Raw genomic sequence first — 26,476 nt, forward strand, 5'->3', positions numbered from 1 at the left:
CCTTTTCCTTTCCCATTGTGACACAGATCCAAGGGAACCTGCTTCTCCAACAACACTCATGAACTTCCCTAAATACTTCCCATTGGGGGAATCCCTGTCACCTTTTTGAAGTGTGTTCCACTTTGTCAAGTGGGTTGGGTAAGTTTATGTCCCTCGTCCCCTCTGATCCCCTTTTGACTGAGGGAGCGAGTCTACTCCAATGTACACTTAAAATCTCTATATCCCAAAAGTCAACTTGATTGGGACGTCAGCAGATTGTGCTTAACTGTAGTGTATGATATATGCATGATTGTGTATATTTTGAGATTTAATTGCATACTTGTAGCTACAAAGTATGTTCACAGACTGTGAAGTTTGTACTATTGATATTTTTTCATTTGTGTCATTTTATTTTTCTCCAAAAGATATACCTATAGGATTTGATATATTTTCTCTAACACCTTATATGCATATAGAATGGTGCATAAAACAAATGTATAAGTAAAAGGGGGTTAAATAATAAATCAGCTGAGTTACGTTCCAATTAAATCTTATGCACGAGTTCCGCCAGTAGTGGCATCCGAATCCTAAACATGACACGGACAGACATTAGACAAGGTGAAATAAATAATAGGCTAATTAAAGACGAAAGGGAAAATGTTTATGCAAACGTTTTATTTACCACATTAAGTTGCAGTGACATACAGCTTTGTGTAGGGTGTACCAAACATCATCTAACTCAACAGATTTTAACACACAAGTAATGTAATGTTAATTCTTTTATCAGTGCTTTTGGATTTTTTTATTATTATTATTTTGGCAAATCAACCAACTTTGTCTCGAACACCATGTTGTTAATGGAGTGTTGATGTTATGCACACTGAGGCAGAGGCATCACTCCATTTTTACATATTTGTCTTAAGGTAGTTTCGTCTTTTAAGTATTTGCCTGTCTGACATGAAAAGGAGATCATGTCCTCATGTGGTGAGAATATCTTTTCCCGTCCACGCCATCGCAGCTCTATACCTCTTTTATCCATTTCCTCCAGCGTCACTGAACAAGGCTCTGAAACAAACAACATCTCACTGTCACTGTTACAATATACATTCATTGATTCATCAGCACAACCTACTTCAACTACAAGATTAAGATAAAACAACAAATGTACAAAAAGTAATGCTGTGAGAAGTTTGAAAGCTTCACACATCTTTGGTAAAAATTGTGTAGCATGTCCATACTTACTTGAACACGAAAAATATCCTTTCCATTCGCCTTGCACACAGGTCAAGTAGGGGGATCCTTCCATTGTGAATTTATTATAGCACTTTCTCCCCATAACTGTATTCATTTTTGGTATTTCTATTGTATCTGCATTTTCCTGGTGTGGTGGTGGCCCACATTCAGTTCTCACTGAAGGCAAAACAAAGACGACATCTTATTTTTGTTTGATTTAAAAAAATGTTTAGACAGTATTCACTCAGCCAACGCTTCATTAATGAATCTCAATATTATCAAGATGTATTTTTATGGTGTTAAACAACAGAATACATTATCAATTTAATGCACAGAGATAAATAGAACAGGCTTTTAAGAAAAAATGACCCTATTATGACTTGATTGTTAAAAGTTGGTACAAGGGTTAACGTTTTATTAAAGTCTCTAATGTTAATATGAGAAGCACATCTAATATAAAAATAAGTTATTAGCACTTTTTATATTACACAAGTTATATTTATAAGCTTTTACCCTATGTGGCCTTACTTTCACATTTCGGAAATGGACTACTCCATTTGACAGGCAAGTGATTTCTCTGTCCTTTCAAAATTAGACCTTGTCCATCACATGCAAGATTTAATGTGTGTCCAGGCATGATTGCAACTTCAGACTCTATGACAATTTTCTGGTCAGTTTAGTGTCCCTCCACATCAAAACAAATCCAATCAAAAGCTCTTACTTTCTATGTCTTTACCGTCACATTTAGGAAACGGGCTGCTCCATACTCCATTTGGCTGACAGGTGATTTCTCTCTGTCCTTTTAATTTCAGCCCTTGTCCATGAAAATTTTAACTTGTGTACAGGTTTGAACTGACCCTCAATATCTGGGAATCGCTCTATTTTTATGTTGTTCTCTAATGTATTTAGAAGCAGTGTTGGGCAAGTTACTTTTTAAAAGTAATTAGTAATTAGTAAGTTACTTCTTCTTCCAAAAAGTAACTTAGTTACTCAGTTACAAATTATAAAAGTAGGCTAACTGTTACTTCAGAAAGTAACTATTGCGTTACTTAAAGTAATTTTTTACTTGTGTTAACAGATTAGCATTCACACCGCACGCAGAGGCGGCGCGGCAGCGCATAGCAGAAGCAGCAGTGGCACGATCGTTTCGGCGCCTAGTCTATTTTTGCTGCGCCACTCACGCTGAATTAAAGTGACATTGATCATGACCAAAATACACAGCAGTTGTAAAACAAACTTTTTGCCCGAACGACAAAAACAAGTTTAAACAATTTATACTGCAAGTTTAGCTTAAGTTACATAAATATATATATATATATCATTAGGGCTGTAACGATATGCGATATGAAACCGAAATCGCGACACTCTGCTCCCGCTCACCATAGCCTACGCACTTCTTCTGCGCTGCCTTACACGTGCAGTGTGAAACCGGCGTCAGAGATCTAGTTGGTCTGATGAAAAAAAACCCCAGCTTCAATTATAGTAAGGCGCCGCATTTTTTGGCAGTAACGGTAACGGCGTTATTAAAGAGTAATCAATTAGATTACTCGTTACTGGAAAAAGTAACGCCGTTAGTAACGCCATTATTTATAACGCCGTTATTCCTTTAGAAGACACATTACATCTAGAGAAAGAAGAAATAGTGGTCACTTTAGTTTCCTCCATATGGATTCATTTGTCTATTCACATTATTTATCCATTGACTGAATTATATCTAAATCAGATTTAACTTGTAGCGTAAGAAGATTAGTTTACAAAAGGTTTCGTAAATGAACCATGTTCCTTATTAGTAATCGCTCTCTAGTGCAATCATGGACTGAGAGAAAACCCCAATGGTCTTACCTTTGTACTATTATATAAGCATATTCAAATGTTATTGACTACATTTAAATATAAATAATTAAATATCTTCACACCTCCACATTTTGGATCCCATTTTCCACTTGACAGGCATTCAATTGTTCGTTGGCCGTACATCTTCACATCTGTGCATCGCAAAACTAAGATATGTCCAGGTTTATAAGGTGGAGCAATACCTGAATATCCAGCTACTATGTCAACGTTGATGAGTTGTTCGCCCTCACATGTTACTTCTGTAGAAAAGAAGCTAATGAAGTTTTAGTTTTATTCTATTTTGGACCAAGCAACCATAACAATGATGGTGTGTTGTGGGATGCATATGAGCTATTCCACACTGGTATAAAGAGCAGTTTGATTAGCAGAGGTAAAAAAAATAAATAAATAAAAAAAAACATACTGGACTGTATATTTGAACTATCCTGGGATGTATGCTATGATTATAACACTCATATTTAATATTTTGGAATTTATTGTACATGAGCTCTAATTGAAAAAGCAACAATCACTGTAATCAGACATGCATATCATTATTATTTGTTTACAAGATAGTAATGAATGTTTAATTTGTGTTTCAGTGTGTTACCTTTCGTTGAGACATCCATGATCATTAATTGAAGAAAGAGAAATATCTTACATTTCATTTTAAGCTGTAAAACATGACAGATTACTTCTTTACAAGGTTAATAAATAGTATTGATTGAATTGCCTGCCAAATATGTGGTATTTAAAGACTCGTAACACAAATCAGTGCAAAGATTTATTTAGTATTAAACACAAACTAGTATTGACGAAAAACACTAATTACCTGTTTTCCAAAAGACAAATTCATAAACACTCTTAAGACCGGTTGCAATATGAATCTTTGAAGTCTGTGTAATGTAGATGAAAGCAATTTCCCCCTTTCCTTCTGCCCCATCAAACAGGACTTTTGTTCCTGGGTGACCCTGTTTTTTCTTCTTCTTGTTTGTATGTTAATATTAGATAAAGTTCAATTTAATTCCCTCGATAACATTTGTAAAAAAAAAAAATGTAAAAATGATTCATTTACTTAGACTTGTCAAATGAAGTGCAGTCTGTCTTCATTTAATGTGACAATTTTTCATGGATGGTATAAATACTGTGCCCAGGTCTGTTTTGTTTGAGTATCGAAAATATAAATTAGTAACTGATTGATTCACATTATAAATGTTATAAAATGTTTCATATGGGTTGTTTAATGAGTAAAATAAATGCATTGACTTAACAGTATCTAGCAAAAATCTAGGTTATGTAAGACTGAAATAACCTAGTAAGATAAGACTTGAGAAATTAGATAAATGCCAGGCAGTCTACTTGAGACCCTGAGAGGACAAAGGACCTCTCTGGAAATTAACATTTCCTCCGAGTCATCCTAATCTACATTTCATTCCCTCATCCCCCACTCCTTCTCCCCTATGCGAAGATCATCAAAAACTCACCCAAGACTCTAAATGGTTTAATGTGAATAATTATCATCGAGCATTACACGTTTGTTATCATTTGAAATGTCTCAGTGCGACTGGTACAAATGTCTCATTTCCAAATAAGTAAAACAAAAGGTAATATGGTTTTTAAGAGTTTAGAGATAGCTGGCACACAAAGGAAGGTGGTCTCTAGACAAATGGTCTCAATACCCCCAAAAGGTGTCAACTCTGAATGTAAATTCCCATTGTTAGCAGATGTTTCAATGTGAAAGAGGTTCTGTCTATATAATGAAATGCAACAAGAAGATCGGGGCCTTTTCTGTATTTCAGATTAGCCCGTGAGTGACTCTCAGCTTCATGTATTTCTTAATGTTGGGTTCGCATCTCTTCTCTTTATTCCAGAGCATTTGATGTTTTGTATCGATTATCTTTGAATTGATTATGAAATTGGCATGATTCATTTACCTGACATAATAAATTGTTACATTTGATTATTCTAACTGACTTTGACATTATTTTCATTAAAGAGTTAAAAAGAATAGTCTAACATTCGCTCACATTTAAAGATGCACAGATATCATTAAAACCTTTTCATTTATGGAGTTAGATGAAATAACGAGAGAATACATATTCAAATGTATTGTATTTAATCCAAATACTTTGCCTCGAGAAAAGACAGTAACACGTAAAGACCTTCCACGCTGGTCGGATGCCGGCTTTTGGCCGATCGACCGCGAGTTTACAGTTAAAAGGGCTAATATTATTCACATGCACATTTTAAGCATGCTATGATACTACATTTAGTATCTTTCTTGCAAGAAATCCCAAACAGACCAAACTGAATTGGGAAAAAAAGTTTTATTTTTGATTTGCTCCATTTGTTTTTTATCAGTTGTACAGCTGATGCATCAGTGATGTTTTATTCTCCTTGTCACACACACTCAGGCAAATTCATCACTCCATCATTACAGGATTGTATTAGGGGGATACTGCCTATTAAATCTTTGCCCCTCTGACATGCAAAGATGATTCTGTCCTCATGTGGTGAGAATATCTTTTCCCGTGGACGCCATCGCAGCTCTATACCTCTTTTATCCATTTCCTCCACCGTCACTGAACAAGGCTCTGAAACAAACAACATCTCACTGTCACTGTTACAATATACATTCATTGATTCATCAGCACAACCTACAACTTCAAGATTACATCAAACTTACAAATAATAATAAACAAATACAGTAAGAAAAGCCTAACGTGTCTTTGATGTATGGTTTAGTGTTCATACTTACTTAAACACTTAATATTCCCTCTCCAGTCGCCTTGTTCACAGGTCAAGTATTTGGAGTAGGGGTGATCCTGAACCAGTGTGTATTTATTAAAGCAGATGTATTCAACTTTCTCCCCTGAATTGTATTCAGGTTTTGTCATTTCTGTTGTATCTGCAAAGTCCACTTGTGGTGGTCGCTCACATTTCCCTGAGGGCAAAGACATTTTTTTGTTTGTTTTTAGATCACCAAGTAAATGTGGCATTAACACATCTCAATATCAGCCAGATGCCTTTTTTATGGCCTTAAACAACAGAACATGTTTTTAATGTAATGCACATTAAATTAATGTAAGAATATAAGGTAATTTAATTTTAATCAAATGCTTGAAGAAAATTACTTTCTGCTTTGAAGAGATCGGGGTTGGATTTTTCAATATAATAAATATATAATATAATATAATATAATATAATATAATATAATATAATATAATATAATATAATATAATATAATATATAAAATATAATATAATATAATATAAACTAGATCTAAATGAGACATTCTGAAGAAAGTTTAAGTTGCATTTATCCATGTTTTGGATGGTTGCTGATGAATTACATACCAAAGTCGAGCACAAACTTTAAAGGAATAATTCTCTGCTGGCAAAATGACTTTCAATAAAACGTGGCTGTCTTTGTAGTAGAAAGGCACATTTTTGTTGTTGAAATTGGAGCTACCTGACTAGAGAAAACAGAGAAAAAGGAGGGGCCACTGTCTTTCCTTTTGCCAAATAGGTATAGGTAAAAGTCAACACCCATAATGCACTGGGCATGTTGCCAACCAAGGCCACTCCCACCAGTATGCTCCTAATGGATAGACTTGATCAGAGTCAAATACAGCCTTGCTTTAGTAGGAAATACTTCTTATAGCAACTTCTTAGAACACAGTGACAGAAAATCTGAAAAACCTCCATGTCTGTAGCTTCCCTTTCAAACGGGATGACTATGAACTCAGTGTTTAAGGACAAACGGAGGGGAAAAACCAAAAGAAACTGCTGTTCCATCAGTTCTGTCCAACTCCCTGAAGGAATACACTGTCGTGTAGAGAAAGCTGTTGCCATAGTGTTCCATTTTTACCATAATGCTGTTTAAAATGTAGACAACCATACAAATTTCAGTGATAAACCTACTCTTATAATAACTGTTCTGTTAATAACCCTCTGTCGATCCAACTGTTTGTGGGCGGGAATACAAAAATGCGGAAATACAATCTGATCTTTTCACAAAAGCCTTGGAGTTTTTATTGTCATCCAGCAAACTTTTGCTGTTGAATAAAATGGAATTTCTCTGTCCAGATAAAACAGAGGAAGAGTAAACATTGTTCATTTACATATACTACAGACAATGTAACAATACAAAGTGGGCTGAAAATCGGCAAACCTACACTTTAATATGAGCAATAGTGATGCTTACAAACACTCCTAAAAAAACTCGACTAGTAAAGCTGTGAACCTTACCTCCTACACATTTAGGAAATTGGTTGTTCCATTCTCCAGTTGACAAGCAGGAGATTTTACTCTGTCCTTGTAATTTTGTTCCCTTCCCAACACATGAAAGAGTTATTGTGTGTCCAGGTCTGATTGAAACCTCAGGCCCCGGGTGTCCGTCTGATCTCATGTTTATAGTCAGGTTTGCGACACACATTACCTCTAAAGAACATAAAGATTTGATAAATCAAGCATCCTCCATGTGAACAACAGATCTATCATTGATTTATCTTTGTCCAGTCCAAGGCTTTTACATTCTGTGGCCTTACCTTCACATTTGGGGAAAGGACTGCTCCATTCTCCATTTGGCTGACAGGTGATTTCTCTCTGTCCTTTTAATTTCAGCCATTGTCCATTGCATGAAAACCTTAACTTGTGTCCATGTTTGACGGGACCCTCAATATCAGGGAATCGCTCTATTTTTAAGTCTTCCACTGTTGTGTTTAGAGAACACGTTGCCTCTAGAGAAAGCAGACACTTGATCACATATTTATCCACACAGAAGCTTTTATACCTTATGTGGCCCAGTGTTTTGGATTCACTATACTACTGATTTTCATTGTGTACTACCAAGTAGTGGTTTAGCATTACAATTACATTTTTGTTATACGGTATTGAGTTAAAGTTGGAGTATACGTTGTAAGACAAATCAGACACAATCATTTGTTATATTTAACAAATAATCTTTAAAACTCACTCTGGTATCTATGGTCCCATCTCCCCAACTAAGGCAAGAATTTCCTGCATTCATTTATATATATAAATGAACATGCATCCCAGAACATTGTGTGAATGATTTACTGTCTTGTGTAGTGTCTTTTAATTATATATATTTTTTTGATACTGTGTATTTTATGATCGAACCAACAGTCAATGTAACCTCACCTACACTATGTTTGGTCTCTATAAATTGGTACTTTGAAGATCGAAATGATCATGTATATGATATATCGATGTATATGATAACAAAATGTAAAATATATAACTTGGTATGCACGGTACAAGAAAATATTTATTACGCCTCATTCTACATCCTGATCATCACATTACACAAATTTAGCCGCTAATGCGTATGCGAATATGTCCGCGACATCGGGAGCTTGTAAAAGGAAAAAAAGAAAATGACTTGAATCCATATATCACCAGCCACACCGAAAGTTTAACCACAGTGAAATCTTGGTAAGCTCTGACCCAGCAGAATGGCCAGTGAATGAAAGTGCTCGAGACTACTTTTGCTTCAACAAACCTGAACAAAATATCTGAGACTTCTCTGCATCAGTTCGGAACAATTCATCAGTTTAACAAGGGAGCACTTCTACAGACGGATGACAAATGGAGAGGATCTTCTGAGGGAATGGTTAGTGTATTCCCCATAAAATGGGTCTGTGTACTGCTACTACTGAAACAGCCTTTACTTCAAGATACAACGACTGGAAGAATATATTGAGTCGTTTATCAGAACAGGAAGGGTCAGCGGAACATATCAATGCAGTGCTAGTTCATTCAACGCGTGTGACTGTTGATGCACGAATAGACTCCAGTTTTGCAAATAATGTTCTTGCATAACAAAATACTGTATATTGGCGTAATATATAAGGCGCATAATTGCCATGGTAAAATTTCCGCGGATTGCCTTTTTGTGGTGAGAACAAACAGCTCGACTCATGAGAAATTGGGATGTCTTGAGTTGATCAGCGAATTTGACCCCCTGTTGTCCGAACATCTTTCTAAGCATGGACACAGAGGTTCTGGAAAACTATCTTTCTTCTACAACGTGTGATAAGTTTATTAGTGTCATGGCTGACACATTTTTACACATGATTTTGGGTGAAATCACAAGCGCAAAGTATTTCTACTTGATTGTAGATTCTACTCCAGACATCACACTGACCAACTTGCTCTGATCATTCGCTATGTCCAACAGGACAGTGGTGAACCTCTAGAGCCATACTGCAGAAAACATGGCAAACGAGCTCATTTAGGCCATAAAAGAACATATCATTGAGTTGATGGATTGTCGAGACCAAAGTTATAACAATACTAATAACATGTCTGGCAGATATTCTGGACTTCAGGACAGAATTAAAGACGTGAATCCACTTGTAGAATATGTCCCATGCTCAACGTTGGAAAAAACCTATGTCATACCATGTGAAGTGTGAAAGACGGACCCTTACTCTGAAAATCTTATCTGATGCAAGAGCTCTCAGAGTTGGATTTGGAGCAATCAAGGAAGCTTTGTAGAGTATCCATAACGATCACGAAAACCCCCAATATGCACATTTATGGATAACCTGGAAACCACCATTTTATCTGTTGTTTGGGACGAAGTGTTTAACCGGGTCAATGGAGTAAGCAAAACACCTCAGCAGGTTGACTGAGACCTGTGCACTGTCTCAGTTTTGTACAATTCATTGATTGCTTTCATCTGTGAAGTCAGGGAAAAATGTGATACTTATGAGATGGAAGCAAAGGGGCTGGTTGCGACAGACTGCTACAAATCAGATTTTCAAAAGAAAGAGAACAAAGAAAAGGATGTTTGATGAGTCTCAAGCATCCTGTGAAGCCTATATATCTTCGCTGTCGGGCGGAAACCTCCTATGTCCAAATTTTGCTCAACGCGACCGCCGACTTTGTTTGCATGCAGATTAATTTCCGCCAATTAGACAGCCTAGTCAGTTTATCGTTTTATTTCGGTAGTGAATCACTCATAGCTCTTAACCATTTAAAATAGAGTTTAGGAAGATGTATGTTACAACAATCATTAGCTTTGATTAGCTCTCTTGTCAAAAGGCTCAATGCGACCGCAGACTTTGATGAACACTACGGGCAGCAGCGACGTCTGTGTCCGTTCCATTCTTATCAATGATAGAGTAACCTCATATCTCCCTGATCCCAAGTCATAAATCTTGTATCTCCGATTAAACATGATTTGGGGGAAATGTTGTGTTAATGTTGGTACACAACAGTATATGATAGCAATATAAGGTATGATACCAACTTTAACGCCACAATGTCTAATAACAAAAAAAATATGCGTTTTTTTAATTTCCTGAAAAATAATGGTTTTGGAGATGCGAGGATTCCGCCCGATAGCGATGATATATATATATATATATATATGTATGTATGTATGTATGTATGTATGTATGTATATATATATATATATGTGTGTGTCTTTTGCCTATGTCACAATAAGAGGTAAATCCGAATCCGAGGCGTTCCCTTTCTAGGGAACTCGTGCTGCATCGATTGATGCTGTGTGAACATCTTTACCCACGCCACCAAATCATGTGGTTTTGGGTTTTGTTTCATGTTTATAGTTTTATTTATTTTATTTTGAAATACTCATACTCTTGTTTCCTGGTCCCATGTCATTTGCTTCCCTTGATCCTCATATATGTGCCATGTGTATGTGTCATATTCTCATTGTTTTTTTTTTTCCCTTTCGTGGTCACTACGAGTTACGTCAGTGACGACGAATGGGGTTTCGCTTAGAAAGCCTCTCACCTTCGAGTATACAAAACGAACCAATGGCAAGAAAATGCCATGGGTCTGCGGAATTTGCATAGTGTAAGTCCGCCCCACGTCGTGGGTATATAAGGAAGTACGCTGGCAACATGCAGACATGTTTTCGCTTCGGAGCCGAGAGTTCTCTTCACTCCTACAAGCCATTCTGAAACATCTTCACTCTACGAGACGAGCGGCTCTTCAGTGTGTTGGTGTGACGGCGCGTTCCAGCGAGATTGCATTGCCTGCTGCTGATCTGTGCAGTGATCTGCCGACAGTGCGTGTGTTTCTCCCTGGGCGCTTCAGCACTCTGCTGAGCTTTTTCCTCTCTCTAAAAGAGCTGCACGCGGCACGTCTTTTTCACGCCCGTGTATTTACTGGATGTGGGCGCGTGATTCATCTGCCTAACGGTCACGAGCGCTGTTTCGCGTGTTGGGCTTAATCACGCTCGGCAGTTCTCGTGGATGAGTCATGTTTTCATTGCGGGAATTCTCTCCGGCTCGCGAGAGTCCCCGTGACTTATCGCGGCCCACAGGCGTCCTCCGCCTTCGCTGCACTCGATCGCGTGGCGATCATGGGCTGTATGTTCTCTGTCACTATCGTGGCACAGGCATGCAGTGCTGTGTGTCGCCTTCGCCTTCGAGGCAGTGCTGACTCGGGAGTTCTGTCAGACCAGGCCACCGTGGAGTCAGAAGCATCTGAGTTCGCTTCGAGCCATTTATATCCCGGGAGACCTGAACCGTGCGACCGACGAGCTGTCTCGGCTTCGGCCTCTCCCTGGAGAATGGAGACTCCATCCCCAGTCGGTTCAGCTGATTTGGGATCAGTTTGGGGATGCACAGGTAGATCTGTTTGCCTCCCACGACTCATCCCACTGCGACCTGTTTTATTCCCTGACCGAGGGCACGCTCGGCACGGATGCAGCTGGCCGCGGGGCCTACGCAAGTTGCGTTTCCCCCAGTGAGCCTTCTTGCGCAGACCTTGCGCAAGATCAGGGAGGACGAGGAGCAGGTAATTTTGGTTGCCCCATATTGGCACAACCGGACCTGGTTCCCCGAACTAGTACTCCTCGCGACAGCACCTCCCTGGCCAATTCCTCTGAGGAAGGACCTGCTTTCTCAGGTACGGGCCACCCTATGGCACCCTCCTCCCGATCTTTGGAACCTCCACGTGTGGCTCCTGGATTGGACGAGGTAGGTTTGTGTACCCTACCACCTGCGGTGGTGGCTACCATCACTTCCGGTAGAGCGTCGTCCACGAGACATGCCTATGTGTTGAAGTGGAACCTCTTCGTCAACTGGTGTTCTTCTAAACATCAAGAACCCACGATCAGTGTCGTGCTTTCCTTCCTGCAAGAAGGGTTGGAGCGAAGGCTGTCTCCCTCCACCCTCAAAGTGTATGTTGCCGCCATTGCCGCACATCACGACGCAGTCGAAGGTAAGTCCGTTGGAAAGCACGACCTGATCATCAGGTTCCTGAGAGGAGCGAGGAGACTGAATCCTCTTCGCCGTCCTCTCGTACCCTCTTGGGACCTCTCAGTGGTTCTAACTGCCCTGCAGAGTGCTCCCTTTGAGCCTCTGCAATCAGTGGAGCTTAAGTTCTTGTCAATTAAGACAGCGCTCCTGGTTGCATTGGCTTCCATCAAGAGGGTAGGGGACCTGCAGGCATTTTCGGTTGACGAAGCGTGCCTGGAATTTGGGCCGGCTAACTCTCACGTGATCCTGAGACCCCGGCCTGGATATGTGCCCAAGGTTCTCACCACACCCTTTCGAGAAAACAGGTGGTGAACCTGCAAGCGCTGCCCTTGGAGGAGGCAGACCCAGCCTTGGCACTGCTCTGTGCTTACGTTGACAGAACGCAGTGTTCTGGACCTCAGACCAGCTCTTTGTCTGTTATGGTCGGAAGCTGAAGGGAAAGGCTCTCTCCAAGCAAAGGTTGTCTCACTTGATAGTGGACACCATTGCTTTGGCATACCAGCAGCAGGGTCGACCATGCCCCCTTGGTGTGACGGCCCACTCCACTCGGAGTGTGGCATCCTCTTGGGCTCTAGCGCATGGCGCCTCGCTAACAGACATCTGGCGACACCTAACACATTCGCCAGTGGAGCCAGTGGAGCCAGTTTCTTCTCATGTACTCGCTTCAACTAGCCGGGACTAGATTCTGCTCAGGTGTCTTCGCTTGCTCGCCATTCCTCTCCACGGACGGGATACATGCGATATTCTCCTCAGGTGAGCCTCCCGCAGGCCCTGAGTTCCTCCAGCACTGTCGACGTCAACGCCAGAGTTTTGCCACTGGCAGCTTTCGTGCTTGGCTAGGTGCCTCCATGTGCATGGTTCCCCCTCTGGGCGACCCTCACATGTGTATTTCCACTGTAAGCCTCTCTGAGCATGCGTCTTTCCCTCGGCAAGCCACCTTGCCACCCCTGGGGTTGAAATATTCCACCTGCAGCTGGATACCCCAGTGATTCTCCATATGCAGCCCCTCGGGGTCATATGTGTATTCCAAGTCCCCCCCCTTCGGGCTGGGCATAATTGCATATTTCCGCTGAGATATGCTTCCCAGTGTACCTTGGTATTCCTGTGTTAAGTAGGAGTCCTTCGTCCGTGCTAGTCTCACGACAGGGAGCTCAGACTTACGCAGGGCACTGGAAGACAGCCGAGGTGGCGTGATTAGACTGGGGACCCCATTCGTCGTCACCACTGATGGGCAGTAACGCGTTAGAAGTAACGCGTTACTGTAATCCGATGACTTTTTTCAAGTAACGAGTAAAGTAAGGGATTACAATTGCAAAAACAGTAATTAGATTACTGTTACTTCCCCGTAAGCAGGCTGCGTTACTGCGTTATACTGCGAGACTGTCTCGTGACGTGAGCCGTGACTCGTGAGTGACAATGACATGAGCGCCGCGAAGTCAGTGGTAAACACTATGGCAAGCGATCGCGTTCAAAAGTCTTTAAACGAAACGCGTGAATTTTGACGCGTCAACACGCACCGTTTGTCCGTGTTCAGACGTCATGTTTATTCATGAACGATGTCGTAATGGTAAACTGGTATGCACGCATGCAAACATCAGACATTATATTTGTTCATGAGGGATAATGCATTGGTACGTTGTGAGTGATGTCAGTCTTATGTCATGATTTGTCATGCCTTTTTAAGTTGTTCGTTTAACGTTCTTTCTCAAGGTAGAAAAGTCAACAGCTCTTAGAATGGCTCTTTTATTTGATCAAACCTCCAAACAACATTTTCAGACTGTGTACAGCTGAACCAAGAAAAGCTTAAGATTGCATGGAGCTGATAAGCATGAATGGCAGAAGAAAAATACTGCAATTAAAAAACAAAACAAGAGAAAATTATTTTAATGCAAGCAATAAAAAAAAACTGCACACATCAGCTGTGGAATAAAAGAAAAGAAATGCATGATCAACTAGATTAAGGCAAACTCCTGTCTTAATTTAAACCCTGTCCACCACCCCCAAAGGTTTCACAAAGTTATTCTTGCCACTGTAACTTATGGCTTCCTAAAGACAGGTTTATGGGTAAATAAATGAATAATAATAAAAAATATATAGGCTACCAGGGCTCAACATTTAAGCCTTTTTATTTGTCCTTCGGTCAGTCAATCACTTAGTCTGAGTAAAAACATTTGTTTGAACAGGAAAAAAATTTGATTTTTGTGTGTGTGTGTTGTAAATATAATTTATTCCGAATCAGTATTCTCATCAGTTCAGTCAGCTTTAACATATATAAATCGGCATATGTATGATATTTTAACCTTTATAGAGGGCATTTTTCCCTAATCGTTTGCTTTGTGTTTCATTTAAAATTCTTAAATTTGAACAATAAATTAAATAGAATAATAAGATGCTAAAGGGCTGTTACCAATCAAATAAACTGCATTAAATAATGTAATGAGATTATTTAAAATAGTTTTTGAATATACAAATAAGAAATATTATTTGTGCATATAAATAATATTTATAAACCACCAGTAGGAGGCGGCAGGCGACCATCTTAATGAGTGAGTCATTGATGCAATGTGCATAAAGTTAAAATACTGACACTAATAAAACAAGTTTTAAAAAAGAATGTTTCATTTGATTCAATTTTAGATGATGGAATATGCAGAAATAATAGAATTAGGCTGAAAGGTCTATTGCTTTATAGCGTATTCATTTCGTGCATCATGTTTTTGAAAAGTAACTAAAGTAACTAGTAGAGTAACTAATTACTTTTGAAAATAAGTAATCACTAAAGTAACTGGATTACTTTCTTGGAGAAGTAATCAGTAATCAGTAACTAATTACTTTTTCCAAGTAACTTGACCAACACTGGTCGTCACTGATGTAACTCGTAGTGACCACGAAAGGGAACGTCTCGGTTACGTATGTAACCCTCGTTCCCGTTATGTCTCCCTGCCACTTCCGCTGTACCGCTGGGAATGCCTGAGTTCAGTCTCGGCTCCTCAGCGAAGAAACATATCTGCATGTTGCCAGCGTACTTCCTTATATACCCACGACGTGGGGCGGACTTACGCTATGCAAATTCCGCAGACCCATGGCATTTTCTTGCCATTGGCTCGTTTTGTATACTCGAAGGTGAGAGGCTTTCTAAGCGAAACCCCATTCATCGTCACTGACGTAACGTCTCCGTTCCCTACTCAGGGAACGAGGGTTACATACATAACCGAGACGTTCTGTTTTCTCATTGGTTCTCTGTACTAATTGTTCACACGTGTTCCTCGTTTCGTCATTAGTCTCTGTATAAATAGCCCTCATGTTTCATTGTTCCTTTGTCTAGCTTTATTCAGTGTAACCTGCTGTTGGTGATTGTTGCGGTCAAGTCTGCTCATGGTCAAGTCCGCTCATGTTCCAGTCAAGTCTGTTTTGTATTTGCTTACTTTGGATTAAATAAACTGCACACGGGTTCATTACTACACTCGCCTCCAGTGGACTTGCATTAAAAAACGTCAGCATGAAGTCAAACTGCATCTCTACCCCTCTGAACCAATTTTTTTTATTCCTACGCTGTATTTTACCTAGCAATATGCAAAAGAATTTGATAAAATATATAATAATGAAAGAATTGCACCAAAATATGAAATATTTAAAAAGTGAATAATATAATATGAACACATTAATATTAATTATACAACAAAATAATTTTTCAAAATAGTATTGTTTTGAAGAAGTTACACCGCACTCACGATCACCAAGGTGCCAGACAAACAAGACTGAAGATCTCAAAAAATAAACTGTCTGCACTCTTAAATCCTTTAAGCAAATTTAATCACCAAGCTTTCAGTCAAACGACCATCCTCATCCTGCCCTGAGGATGGTCGTTTGACCGAAAGCTTGGTGATTAAATTTGCTTAAAGGATTTAAGTGTGCAGACAGTTTATTTTTTGAGATCAAAATAGTATTGTGAAATAAAATCATGTATAATATATTAAAATAATCACACCTGAAATCTTATAAAATAGAATGAGTAATATTATTAAATAATAATAAACATTAATTATACAAAATATTTTGTAGCAATATTCAAAATAGTATAAACCAACAATTATATACAAAGTTTTATTTATTTATAGATATGTACTATGTCTTTTGTTATATTAAATTTGAATATAACCTCTGTGGCCTTACCTACACATTTGGGAAATGGGCTGCTCCATTGTCCATTCGACAGGCAGGTGATTTCTTTCGGTCCTTGTAAAATCTGCCCATAACTAACACATGAAAATGTCAACCTGTGTCCATATTTGCTTAATTCATCATAATCAGGGAGTCCCTCCACTCTCATGTTTCCCTCTGTCTTGTCTGGGACACACGATACCTCTAAAAAAAAAAGAAGCATTTATGTCAGGCTGCCCATCCACTTAAACAGGTAAAAATAATTTAGGATATTTAACATATAATGAAAAATTCAATCTGATGTCACCTGCATTTTGGTGTTTGTGTTTTATAAGTAAATATAGGCCTAATGCACTCTTTACACTCTTAAAAATAAAGCTTCTTTATTGACATCTAGTTCCATGAAGAACTTTAACATCCACAGAACCTTTCCTTCCCACAAAATATTCTTTATAGTGGAAAATGGTTCTTCAGATCTTCACACTAAGAAAAATGGGTACTTTTAAGAACTGTTCACTGAGGAACCAAAAATGCTTCTTCTGTGAAAACCCACTTTTGACCCTTTAATTTTTCTGAAGAAAATTCAAGTGGTTTATCCATGCAAAACCCGCTGTCACATTGCTAGTGTGTAACTATGTTGCTTCCTGGTCCAAGTCACAAGAGATTTGCATGCCAATGAGTAACGTTCCACAAAACATGATGTAAAAGTACTGACAACTAATTAAAATTAAATTAAATGCTTTTACATAATGTGACCTTATCTCTTACACATTTAGGAAATGGGACAAGCAAGTGGTTCTCTTACGAGAGGTACTCTCGTACTGCGTAAGTCTTACGCTAGGGGAAAATCTCTTTTCCGCGAGATACTGAAGCCAAAAAATTATCCTTAATTTTGAAATAATGTAAAACGCGTTGCGGCAGCATGCAGACATAGGCGAGACGGCTTGCGCGCCTATTGGCTGCCCTGCGGCAACTGCAGCAGCCTATCGATAAGGCCCTATCGTGACGTCAGTACCAATGGGGGCGCTTCGCGCCCAATACGTCACGTCCCGCCGAAACGGGCGTGGCCTGGGGCTATAAATATAGCATCGAAAGGCTAGCTTACCGATTTTTCATCTCTTCAGCGGGCTCACGCATCGCTGGATCCTGAGAGGAAGCCGCGCCGTCTGACTCAAGCACCCAGCGGGATTTATCTGCATCTGAAGCTGCCGGTCGACAACTCGCCGCCTTCAGTCGCCGTTCCTGCTGACGCTTTCCGGCGTACATATCCTTTTCTCTGTTACTGTGTTTTGTGTATGTGTGTGTGTTCGCCGCCGCGACACACACTCTCATTGCACTAAAAGAGCCGGGCGTCTTTTTCAAGACGCCCCTTTCCCCCCCCCAACCCGCAAAGCTCGCCGGTGCGCCCGCTTGCCTTGCCTGCTTGGAGGATGATACCTGCTCTCCCTCTGTTCGAGCCGCGCAAACCGCGCCGTTCACAGGGGATGTCAGGAGCGGACGGTCACGGGGCTAGCTTTCTCTCTCCCTCTGTTCGAGCCGCGCAAAATGCGCCGTTCACAGGGGAGGCTGGAAGCGGACGGTCGGGGTTAGTTTTTCTTTACGTACAAGAAAGCTACCCCGCCTCTGCGCCCCATTCACGCGTCAATCAGAAGAAAACATGTTGACGCTGTTATATGCTCGTGCATCTGAAAGCCTTTGTGTTCCCCCCCTGTGGCTCAGTGGCGGAATCTTTGTTTTTTCACACGAGAGACCGGTGTTCGAATCTCGGTCTAACGGCAGATTAATTATGCCTCCAATGCTTCGCTCTGTCAGTTCCCTGAAAGGCGACTGCAGATGTGCATTTTGCAGCCAACGAGCGCGTTGTACAACCCGCTCGCCTGCACCCAAACACCGTTTCTATGGTTTCCCGTGCGCCACTGGCGAAAGGAGAAAAGAGTGTTAATGTCCCGCTGCGGCCGGGCCGAATTCTATTTCTCATTCCCCTCTGAAGTTCGGGCGACTGGAAATGTCATACTGCAGTGAGCGAGCCTGTTGTAAGGCACGCACGCCTGCAAACAAACGCCAGCATGTTGACGCTCTCTGTTTCTATGGCAACTTCTCGCTCGTTCAGTTCCAGTAAATGCGACTGTTCCAGTGTATTCCGCAGTAAACAAGTCGGCGACACAGCCCGCTTGCCTGCACACAAACGCCGCTTTACGGCTACCCAGATAAATCCCATAGAGTGTATTTTCTGGTGTCCCGGCCACGGCCGATGGTGTTATAAGTGTAGACAAAATGCCCACTGCCTGCCCAGTGCTCATTCCTACACAGAAACACAGCCCGTCGCACAGGGCTCGCGCACATGAAATCGACCCAGATCGATTGCGCATTAAATGTGGTAAATGTGCCCACTGCCCAGTACCCACAAACACTACGTTCTGCATGTCTCAAGGTTTCTGTAAAACGAAACCAACATGCATTCGCTCTGCTCAGGCAGACAATGCTCTCAGTGTTGTAAATGTGCCCGCTATCCCGCGCCCACATTCACACATAGACATGACAGGTCTTACGGGACTCGCCCAGCCCTCCCCCTCTCGGTTGACCACCGCAGAGGAGTCGAGCGCGGGCAATCTGCCCGCTGTTATCAGCGCGCCCCCTGCCTCAAATGTCATAAGCGCGACGCTTATGTTGCAGCACACTGAAGCCCCTCTGTCGCTGAGCGACCAGAGCGCGCTTCGCATTCAACCCCTAGCCATTCGTGCAAACGCATGGGCAAGGCTACCCGGGGTTTCGAAGTGGGTGCTAGACATTATAGAAAGAGGCTATTCGCTACAGTTCGGTCGACGCCCGCAACGCAAAGCGGCGCGAATCGATACTACGGTGAAAAAGGAAGTAGCACACCTACTTCGGGCCGAAATAGCGAAGTTACTGAGCAAAGGGGCTATAGAACCCCTATCACAAGCTCAGAGCGAAGGGGGCATGTACAGCAGATATTTTCTGGTACCCAAAAAATAAAAAAAATAAAAAAGACGGGGGTCTCAGACCCTTTTTAGATCTAAGACGACTAAACAAAGCACTTCTGAAACGACGGTTCAGAATGCTCACGACCAAGAAAATCCTCTCGCAAATTTGCCAAGGGGACTGGTTCATGTCGATAGATCTGAAAGACGCTTATTTTCAAATACAAATAGCGTCACGTCACAGGCGATTTCTGAGATTCGCCTTTCGAGGGCCAGGCATATCAGTACACAGTCCTGCCATTTGGCCTATCCCTGTCACCCCGTGTATTCACAATGTGCACGGATGCAGCGCTCGCACCCCTCAGGCTCCGAGGCATACGAGTGCTGAATTATTTGGACGATTGGCTGGTTCTAGCTCGATCACAGTCGGAGCTCATAGAACACAGGACCATATTACTCGATCACCTCGAGAATTTAGGTCTCACAGTCAATTGGGCAAAGAGTTCACTGTCTCCCAGTCAGAAAATATCTTTTCTGGGCACAGATCTGGACTCGCTGTCCATGACAGCACAGCTGTCGCCGCAGCGCAGACTAGGTATTCAGCGCATGACAGAGTTTTTTCGCCACGGCGCTTTTAGTCCCGCTCAAAAAGTTTCAAAGGATGCTGGGTCTCATAGCTTCAGCATCCTCAGTGCTTCAGCTGGGTCTGCTTCGCATGCGCCCGCTGCAGTATTGGTTGAAAGCGCGCGCCGCGCAGAGCTTGGACCTCCGGTCTCGCGCGCCTCAAGGTCGATCAGAAATGCGTCGCAGCTCTGAAACCTTGGACAGTGACCGACTTTTACCGGTCAGGTGTAAGCCTGGGGACTTCCTCGAGTGTGAAGGTGGTGTCTACGGACGCCTCAACCTCGGGATGGGGAGCGCTGCTCGAGGGCAGACCGTTATTCGGCCAGTGGTCGGAACGGGAAAAGCTTCTGCATATAAACTGATGGCAGTCGACAACGCGCTGAGGCGTTTTTGTCCCCAGATAAAAAGACACCACGTCTTGGTCCGTTCGGACAACATGTCAGTGGTGGCTTATATAAATCACCAAGGAGGTATCAAATCCAGAATCCTTCACAGGCTGACGGAACGCCTCCTGGTCTGGGCTCAGCACAATCTGCGCTCGCTCAGGGCAGCGCATGTGCCCGGCCATCTGAATGTGGGACCAGACAGACTGACCAGAAACAATCTGCCGACAGGAGATTGGTCTTTACATCCACAGACAGTCAAAATGCTATGGAGGACATTTGGTAGAGCGGAAATAGACGTATTTGCGTCTCAAGAGAACGCTCATTGTCAGGAATTCTTCTCCAAGAGCAGGGATGCGCTGGCTCACGTCTGGCCCCGCTGCCCGCTCTATGCGTTTCCCCCTGTCACGCTCCTACCCCAGGTGTTAGAGCGAATCAGGGAGAGCGGATGCCCAGTGCTACTCGTCGCCCCATTTTGGACAAACCAAGTCTGGTTTCCAGTCCTGATGCAGCTGACGAGTACCGCCCCGTGGCCGATACCGGTGAGGAGGGATCTCCTCTCACAGGCGAACGGCTCGATCTGGCATCCTCGCCCGGAGCTTTGGTCCCTACATGTGTGGGCCATCAACGGGTACCCATTAACCTCCCAGCGGGAGTGTTAAACACGATCACGCAGGCTAGAGCTCCATCTACGAGGCGGCTCTATTCCTCAAAATGGTCTGTGTTCACTAGCTGGTGTACAGCGAGTGGCACTTCACCCTCACGCTGTGGGGTGCCGGAGGTTCTCTCCTTTTTACAAGAGCTTCTGGATAAGGGCAGAACCCCATCCACGCTCAAAGTTTATATGGCGGCCATAGCAACGTTCGCTGAACCACCGCTTGGTCAGTCATTAGGAAGGAACGATCTGGTCATTCGCTTCCTTAGAGGAGCTAAGAGGCTGAACCCTCCCAGACCACCCTCAGTTCCCGTTTGGGACCTTTCCACGGTTCTGGAAGCCATGAAAGGTGCCCCATTCGAGCCAATACAGTCAATAGACCTGAAACTCTTGTCTTTCTAAACAGTGTTTCTTCTGGCTCTCGCTTCAGTGAAGCGCATAGGGGATTTGCAAGCGCTCTCAGTGAGCGCGACGTGTATGGAGTTTGGGCCTAATGACTCGAGAGTCATACTCAAACCAAAGCACGGATATGTTCCTAAATCCCTCAACACACCGTTTAGGGCACAGGTTATCTCCCTGTCGGCCCTGCCGGTATCTGAAGAGGAAGGGGACGCAGGCTTCCTTTGCCCGGTCAGGGCGTTAAGAGCCTATGTGTCTCGCTCATCTGTTTTCAGACAGACGGAGCAGCTCTTCGTTTTGTTCAGCGGACGTTCTAAGGGACTAGCTGCGTCAAAACAGAGCCTATCCAGATGGGTAGTTGATTCTATAGCGCTAGCTTACACATCCAAGGGCCTGCAATGCCCGATAGGTGTCAAAGCGCACTCCACAAGAGGCATGGCCTCGTCGTGGGCTTGGTCCAGTGGGATTGCCTTGCAAGATATCTGTATGGCGGCAGGCTGGGCCTCCCCGTCTACATTTATAAGGTTCTATAACCTTGAGGTTCCCGCTTTGCAAGCTAGGTTGCTCTCGGTTTAAATTTTCAGTATTGCCCGCCCGATCCTATCGGCTCAGGATGCTGAAACCGCTAGAGCGTCGATCACTGATCGTATGTATACTTCTATGGGCAGTGCGTAAGTCCCCCATATTTATCAGTCCAGGCCGTGTTCGCCCTGGCTGTGTGGAACACTTGATATAATATGCTCTTATCAGAGCTCTATATTACAGGAATGATGCTATTCTAGCCCCTCTTCCCGGATTCTCTGTGAGTCCCTTGTGATTAGGCACTATATGAGCCCCGGGCACCTGCCCTTGGGACTTTAGTGTTATGTCTCAAGCACGCACGGCGTTTTACACTGTTTCCCCTAGCGTAAGACTTACGCAGTATGAGAGTACCTCTCGTAAGAGAACGTACTCGGTTACTAACGTAACCTCGGTTCTCTCTAGAGAGGAAACGAGTACTGCGTATCTTGCCGTGCCTGCGCGCGCTCCGGTTCGCTCCGGCGATGAAAAACCGGTAAGCTAGCCTTTCGATGCTATATTTATAGCCCCAGGCCACGCCCGTTTCGGCGGGACGTGACGTATTGGGCGCGAAGCGCCCCCATTGGTACTGACGTCACGATAGGGCCTTATCGATAGGCTGCTGCAGTTGCCGCAGGGCAGCCAATAGGCGCGCAAGCCGTCTCGCCTATGTCTGCATGCTGCCGCAACGCGTTTTACATTATTTCAAAATTAAGGATAATTTTTTGGCTTCAGTATCTCGCGGAAAAGAGATTTTCCCCTAGCGTAAGACTTACGCAGTACTCGTTTCCTCTCTAGAGAGAACCGAGGTTACGTTAGTAACCGAGTACGTTTTACTCTGTCCTTGTAATTTCGATCCCTTCCCAACACATGAAAGAGTTATTGTGTGTCCAGGTCTGAATGAAATAATTTTAGAACCACATTTGAATTTTATGCATGAAAATATAAAACCATGTCCAGGTTTAACTGGACCCTTGAGTTCAGGGAATCGCTCCATTATTAAGTCTTCCACTGTTGTTTTTAGAGGACATGCTCACTGCAGTGTCCTTATCCGGACTTATCTATTTATGAGAATATATGTCATATTTCTTAATATACAATGTCAACTATCAGACCTACAGTTTTTTTTTTTTCAAAGTTGAAAATCATATTAGGCTAGTTCACAAAATTAACTTTGCCCTACAACCACAATAGGCTATCTGGTACATTTCCAATCGCATAGGCATCTAATTATTATTATTTATTTTTTCCTTCGCTGTGTAGTGTAGACTGAGGCTAGTTAGTTGTTAATTAACTCACACTAAGAGATGAAATATGGAACAGAGTTCATGTGTGTGTGTGTATTGAATTGTAGATGTTTTAATGAATAAAGCATAAAATAATGCATTAATTGTTTTATATAAATTACAATGATATTTTTTCAACATTATAAAAAAAACATTTCATTAGTTAAAACAAACCTTAAATATTTAAAGCATATATATTACTGTAGTATCTCTACATACCTCCACATTTTGGATATGGGTTATCCCATTTTCCACTTGACAGGCATTCAATTGTGCGTTGGCCGTACATCTTCAAGGTCACATCTGTGCATCGAAAAACTAAGATATGTCCAGGTTTATAAGGTGAAACGGTACCTGGATGTCCAATTAAAATGTCAACATTGATGAGTTGTTCGCCCTCACATGTTACCTCTGTAGAAGAAGAAATACAATTCAGTCAATATAAAAAGAGATGTTATAGTTCTACTGGAATAAAGAGCAGTTTAATTGTATCTCACATAAACTAATGGCATGAAAAGGGGGGAAAATATATTTTTTTAAAAACATGCTTTTTTTGTACAGCATAAAACATGCTATTTTTTGTATTGTGTTACCTTGAGCATTTGTTGAGACATCCACAATCGTTAATAGAAGAAAGAGAACTCCCTTAAAATATTTCATTTTAAGCTGTAAAACATGAAAGATTGCTTAGTACAGTTTACAAGACTAATAAACAGTATATCGACTGAACATGGAGTATTTAAAGAATTACATTTTCCTTATTTCCTATATATTTCTTTAGCAGTAAACCTAAAATAGTATGTACCTAAAATTCTGATATTACCTGTTTTCCAAAAGATTTGTTCACGGACAGTCTTAAGACCAGTTGCGATATGAATCTTTGAAGTCTGTGTAATGTAGATAAAGGCAATCTCCCCCTTCCTTCTGCCCATTCAAACAGGACTCAGCTCCACCTCCAATGATTAGGCTATATGAAAACTTAACAGTGTTCTTCTATTTAAGGGCGAAATCTGTAATTTTGCATTATTTGAGACAATAATATGACTAAACAGATGTACTTCACAAATTCACGTTCCAATTAAACTATTGAGTTTGAATGTAAAAAGGCTCACAAAAATGTTCTGAGCTTAAACAGCACAGAACGTTTCTTGGTCTATGTTTGTGCGTTAATATTAGCTGGAGTTTTGCTATTTAATTCTATTTGTGACCAAAATTTTCTCTTTAGTATGAAGTCTACATTTTTTTTATGTATTTAAAATAGACTTGTCAGCTCTGTAAGCATAGAAAACATGTCAATACAGATGTTTAATTAATATAAATATTAAAAGTTCTGTTATTTATGCATTATTGCTCCTAACTCATGGTCAGAATACATATATGTCAGTGGTCACATTTGTAATCGGCAGGAATCCCAGAGAACAATTTCATTAAATGGCACAAAGTAAAGAAAGTTTGATAACTCATGCATTTCCTTACCCCCCATATTTGCACATACACATACATACATACTTAAACTCAGTTTTTTCCGAAACAAGATGCAAGGTGAGTATCTGGTTGGAAGATATATGCTCTTACTGACATAATGCATAAGCAGACAGAAGACTGGACCGTTCAGGACTGGACCGTTCAGGTAAGTATCCACAGGTAGGTAGTCGGGTAGGTGTTGAGGTTAGAACGATGAGACCAGGCTAGAGTGAATTGAAATGAGTGTGCTTTTATGTTGCAGTGATGATTGGATGCAGTGCTGATCAGTAATCAGGTGAGCATGTGTAGAAATCTGGTGCTGAGGGTGTGGCTGACGATACACACACACACACACACACACACACACACACACACACACACACACACACACACACACACACACACACACACACACACACACACACACACACACACACACACACACACACACACACACACACACACACACACACACACACACACACACACACACACACACACACACACACGATTATTTGCAGATTTCTCTTTGGTCTTACAGGCTTTTTGCATTGTACACAAATGCTCACTTAGCTGGCATTAAATGAGTTAATGTCGTTTTCATACATGCATATAATGTTGTTTTGATCATTTATTTAGTTTTAATTGCAAGAATTCCCAAACAACGAAACTGACTTGGGAAAAAGTGTTTATTTTGTAGTTTTATTCTCCTTGTCACACACACTCAGGCAAATTCATCACTCCATCATTGCAGAATTGTATTAGGGGGATACTGCCTATTAAATCTTTGCCCCTCTGACATGCAAAGATGATTCTGTCCTCATGTGGTGAGAATATCTTTTCCCGTGGACGCCATCGCAGCTGTATACCTCTTTTATCCATTTCCTCCACCGTCACTGTACAAGGCTCTGAAACAGACAACATCTCACTGTCACTGTTAGAATATACATTCATTGATTCATCAGCACTACAAGATTACATCAAACTTACAAATAATAATAAACAAATACAGTAAGAAAAGCCTAACGTGTCTTTGATGTATGGTTTAGTGTTCATACTTACTTAAACACTTAATATTCCCTCTCCATTCGCCTTGTTCACAGGTCAAGTATTTGGAGTAGGGGTGATCCTGAACCAGTGTGTATTTATTAAAGCAGATGTATTCAACTTTCTCCCCTGAATTGTATTCAGGTTTTGTCATTTCTGTTGTGTCTGCAAAGTCCACTTGTGGTGGTCGCTCACATTTCCCTGAGGGCAAAGACATTTTTTAGACTGTTTTTAGATCACCAAGTAAATGTGGCATTAACACATCTCAATATCAGCCAGATGCCTTTTTTATGGCCTTAAACAACAGAACATGTTTTTAATGTAATGCACATTAAATTAATGTAAGTATATAAGGTAATTTAATTTTAATCAAATGCTTAAAGAAAATGACTTTCTGCTTTGAAGAGATCGGGGTTGGATTTTTCAATATAATAAATATGATATAATATAATATAATATAATATAATATAATATAATATAATATAATATAATATAATATAATATAATATAATATACTCGTGTTTTGGATGGTTGCTGATGAATTACATATCAAAGTTGAGCACAAACTTTAAAGGAGTAATTCTCTGGCAAAATGACTTTCAATAAAACGTGTCTGTCTTTGTGGTAGAAAGGCAAAAAAATTTTGTTGA

The 26,476-nt window shown here is 41.4% G+C and overlaps 1 protein-coding gene and 1 long non-coding RNA gene across 3 annotated transcripts in view; both read right to left on the minus strand.

Annotated features, from left to right (window-relative positions):
• Positions 1-5,359: 5,359 nt before the first annotated feature.
• LOC309476671 (complement factor H-like) overlaps positions 5,360-26,476 on the minus strand; it is a 139,557-nt gene continuing 118,440 nt past the window's right edge. For both annotated transcript variants that reach the window (XM_082139813.1, XM_082139814.1), the window contains 2 exons: positions 25,842-26,027; positions 5,360-5,639 (listed from right to left, as the gene is read on the minus strand). In XM_082139813.1, the coding sequence (XP_081995939.1) occupies positions 5,446-5,639; positions 25,842-26,027 (380 nt within the window). In that variant the 3' untranslated portion in view covers positions 5,360-5,445. The remainder of the gene's footprint in view (positions 5,640-25,841; positions 26,028-26,476) is intronic.
• On the minus strand, positions 22,867-24,263 carry LOC309476741. Its single transcript, XR_014198322.1, has 4 exons — positions 24,139-24,263; positions 23,909-23,981; positions 23,535-23,726; positions 22,867-23,040 (listed from the first exon to the last, which is right to left on the minus strand). It is a non-coding gene; the product is annotated as an uncharacterized lncRNA (long non-coding RNA).

The sequence above is a fragment of the Leuciscus leuciscus genome, assembly GCF_965113295.1.
Source record: "Leuciscus leuciscus genome assembly, chromosome: 15".
Taxonomy (NCBI): Eukaryota; Metazoa; Chordata; class Actinopteri; order Cypriniformes; family Leuciscidae; genus Leuciscus; species Leuciscus leuciscus.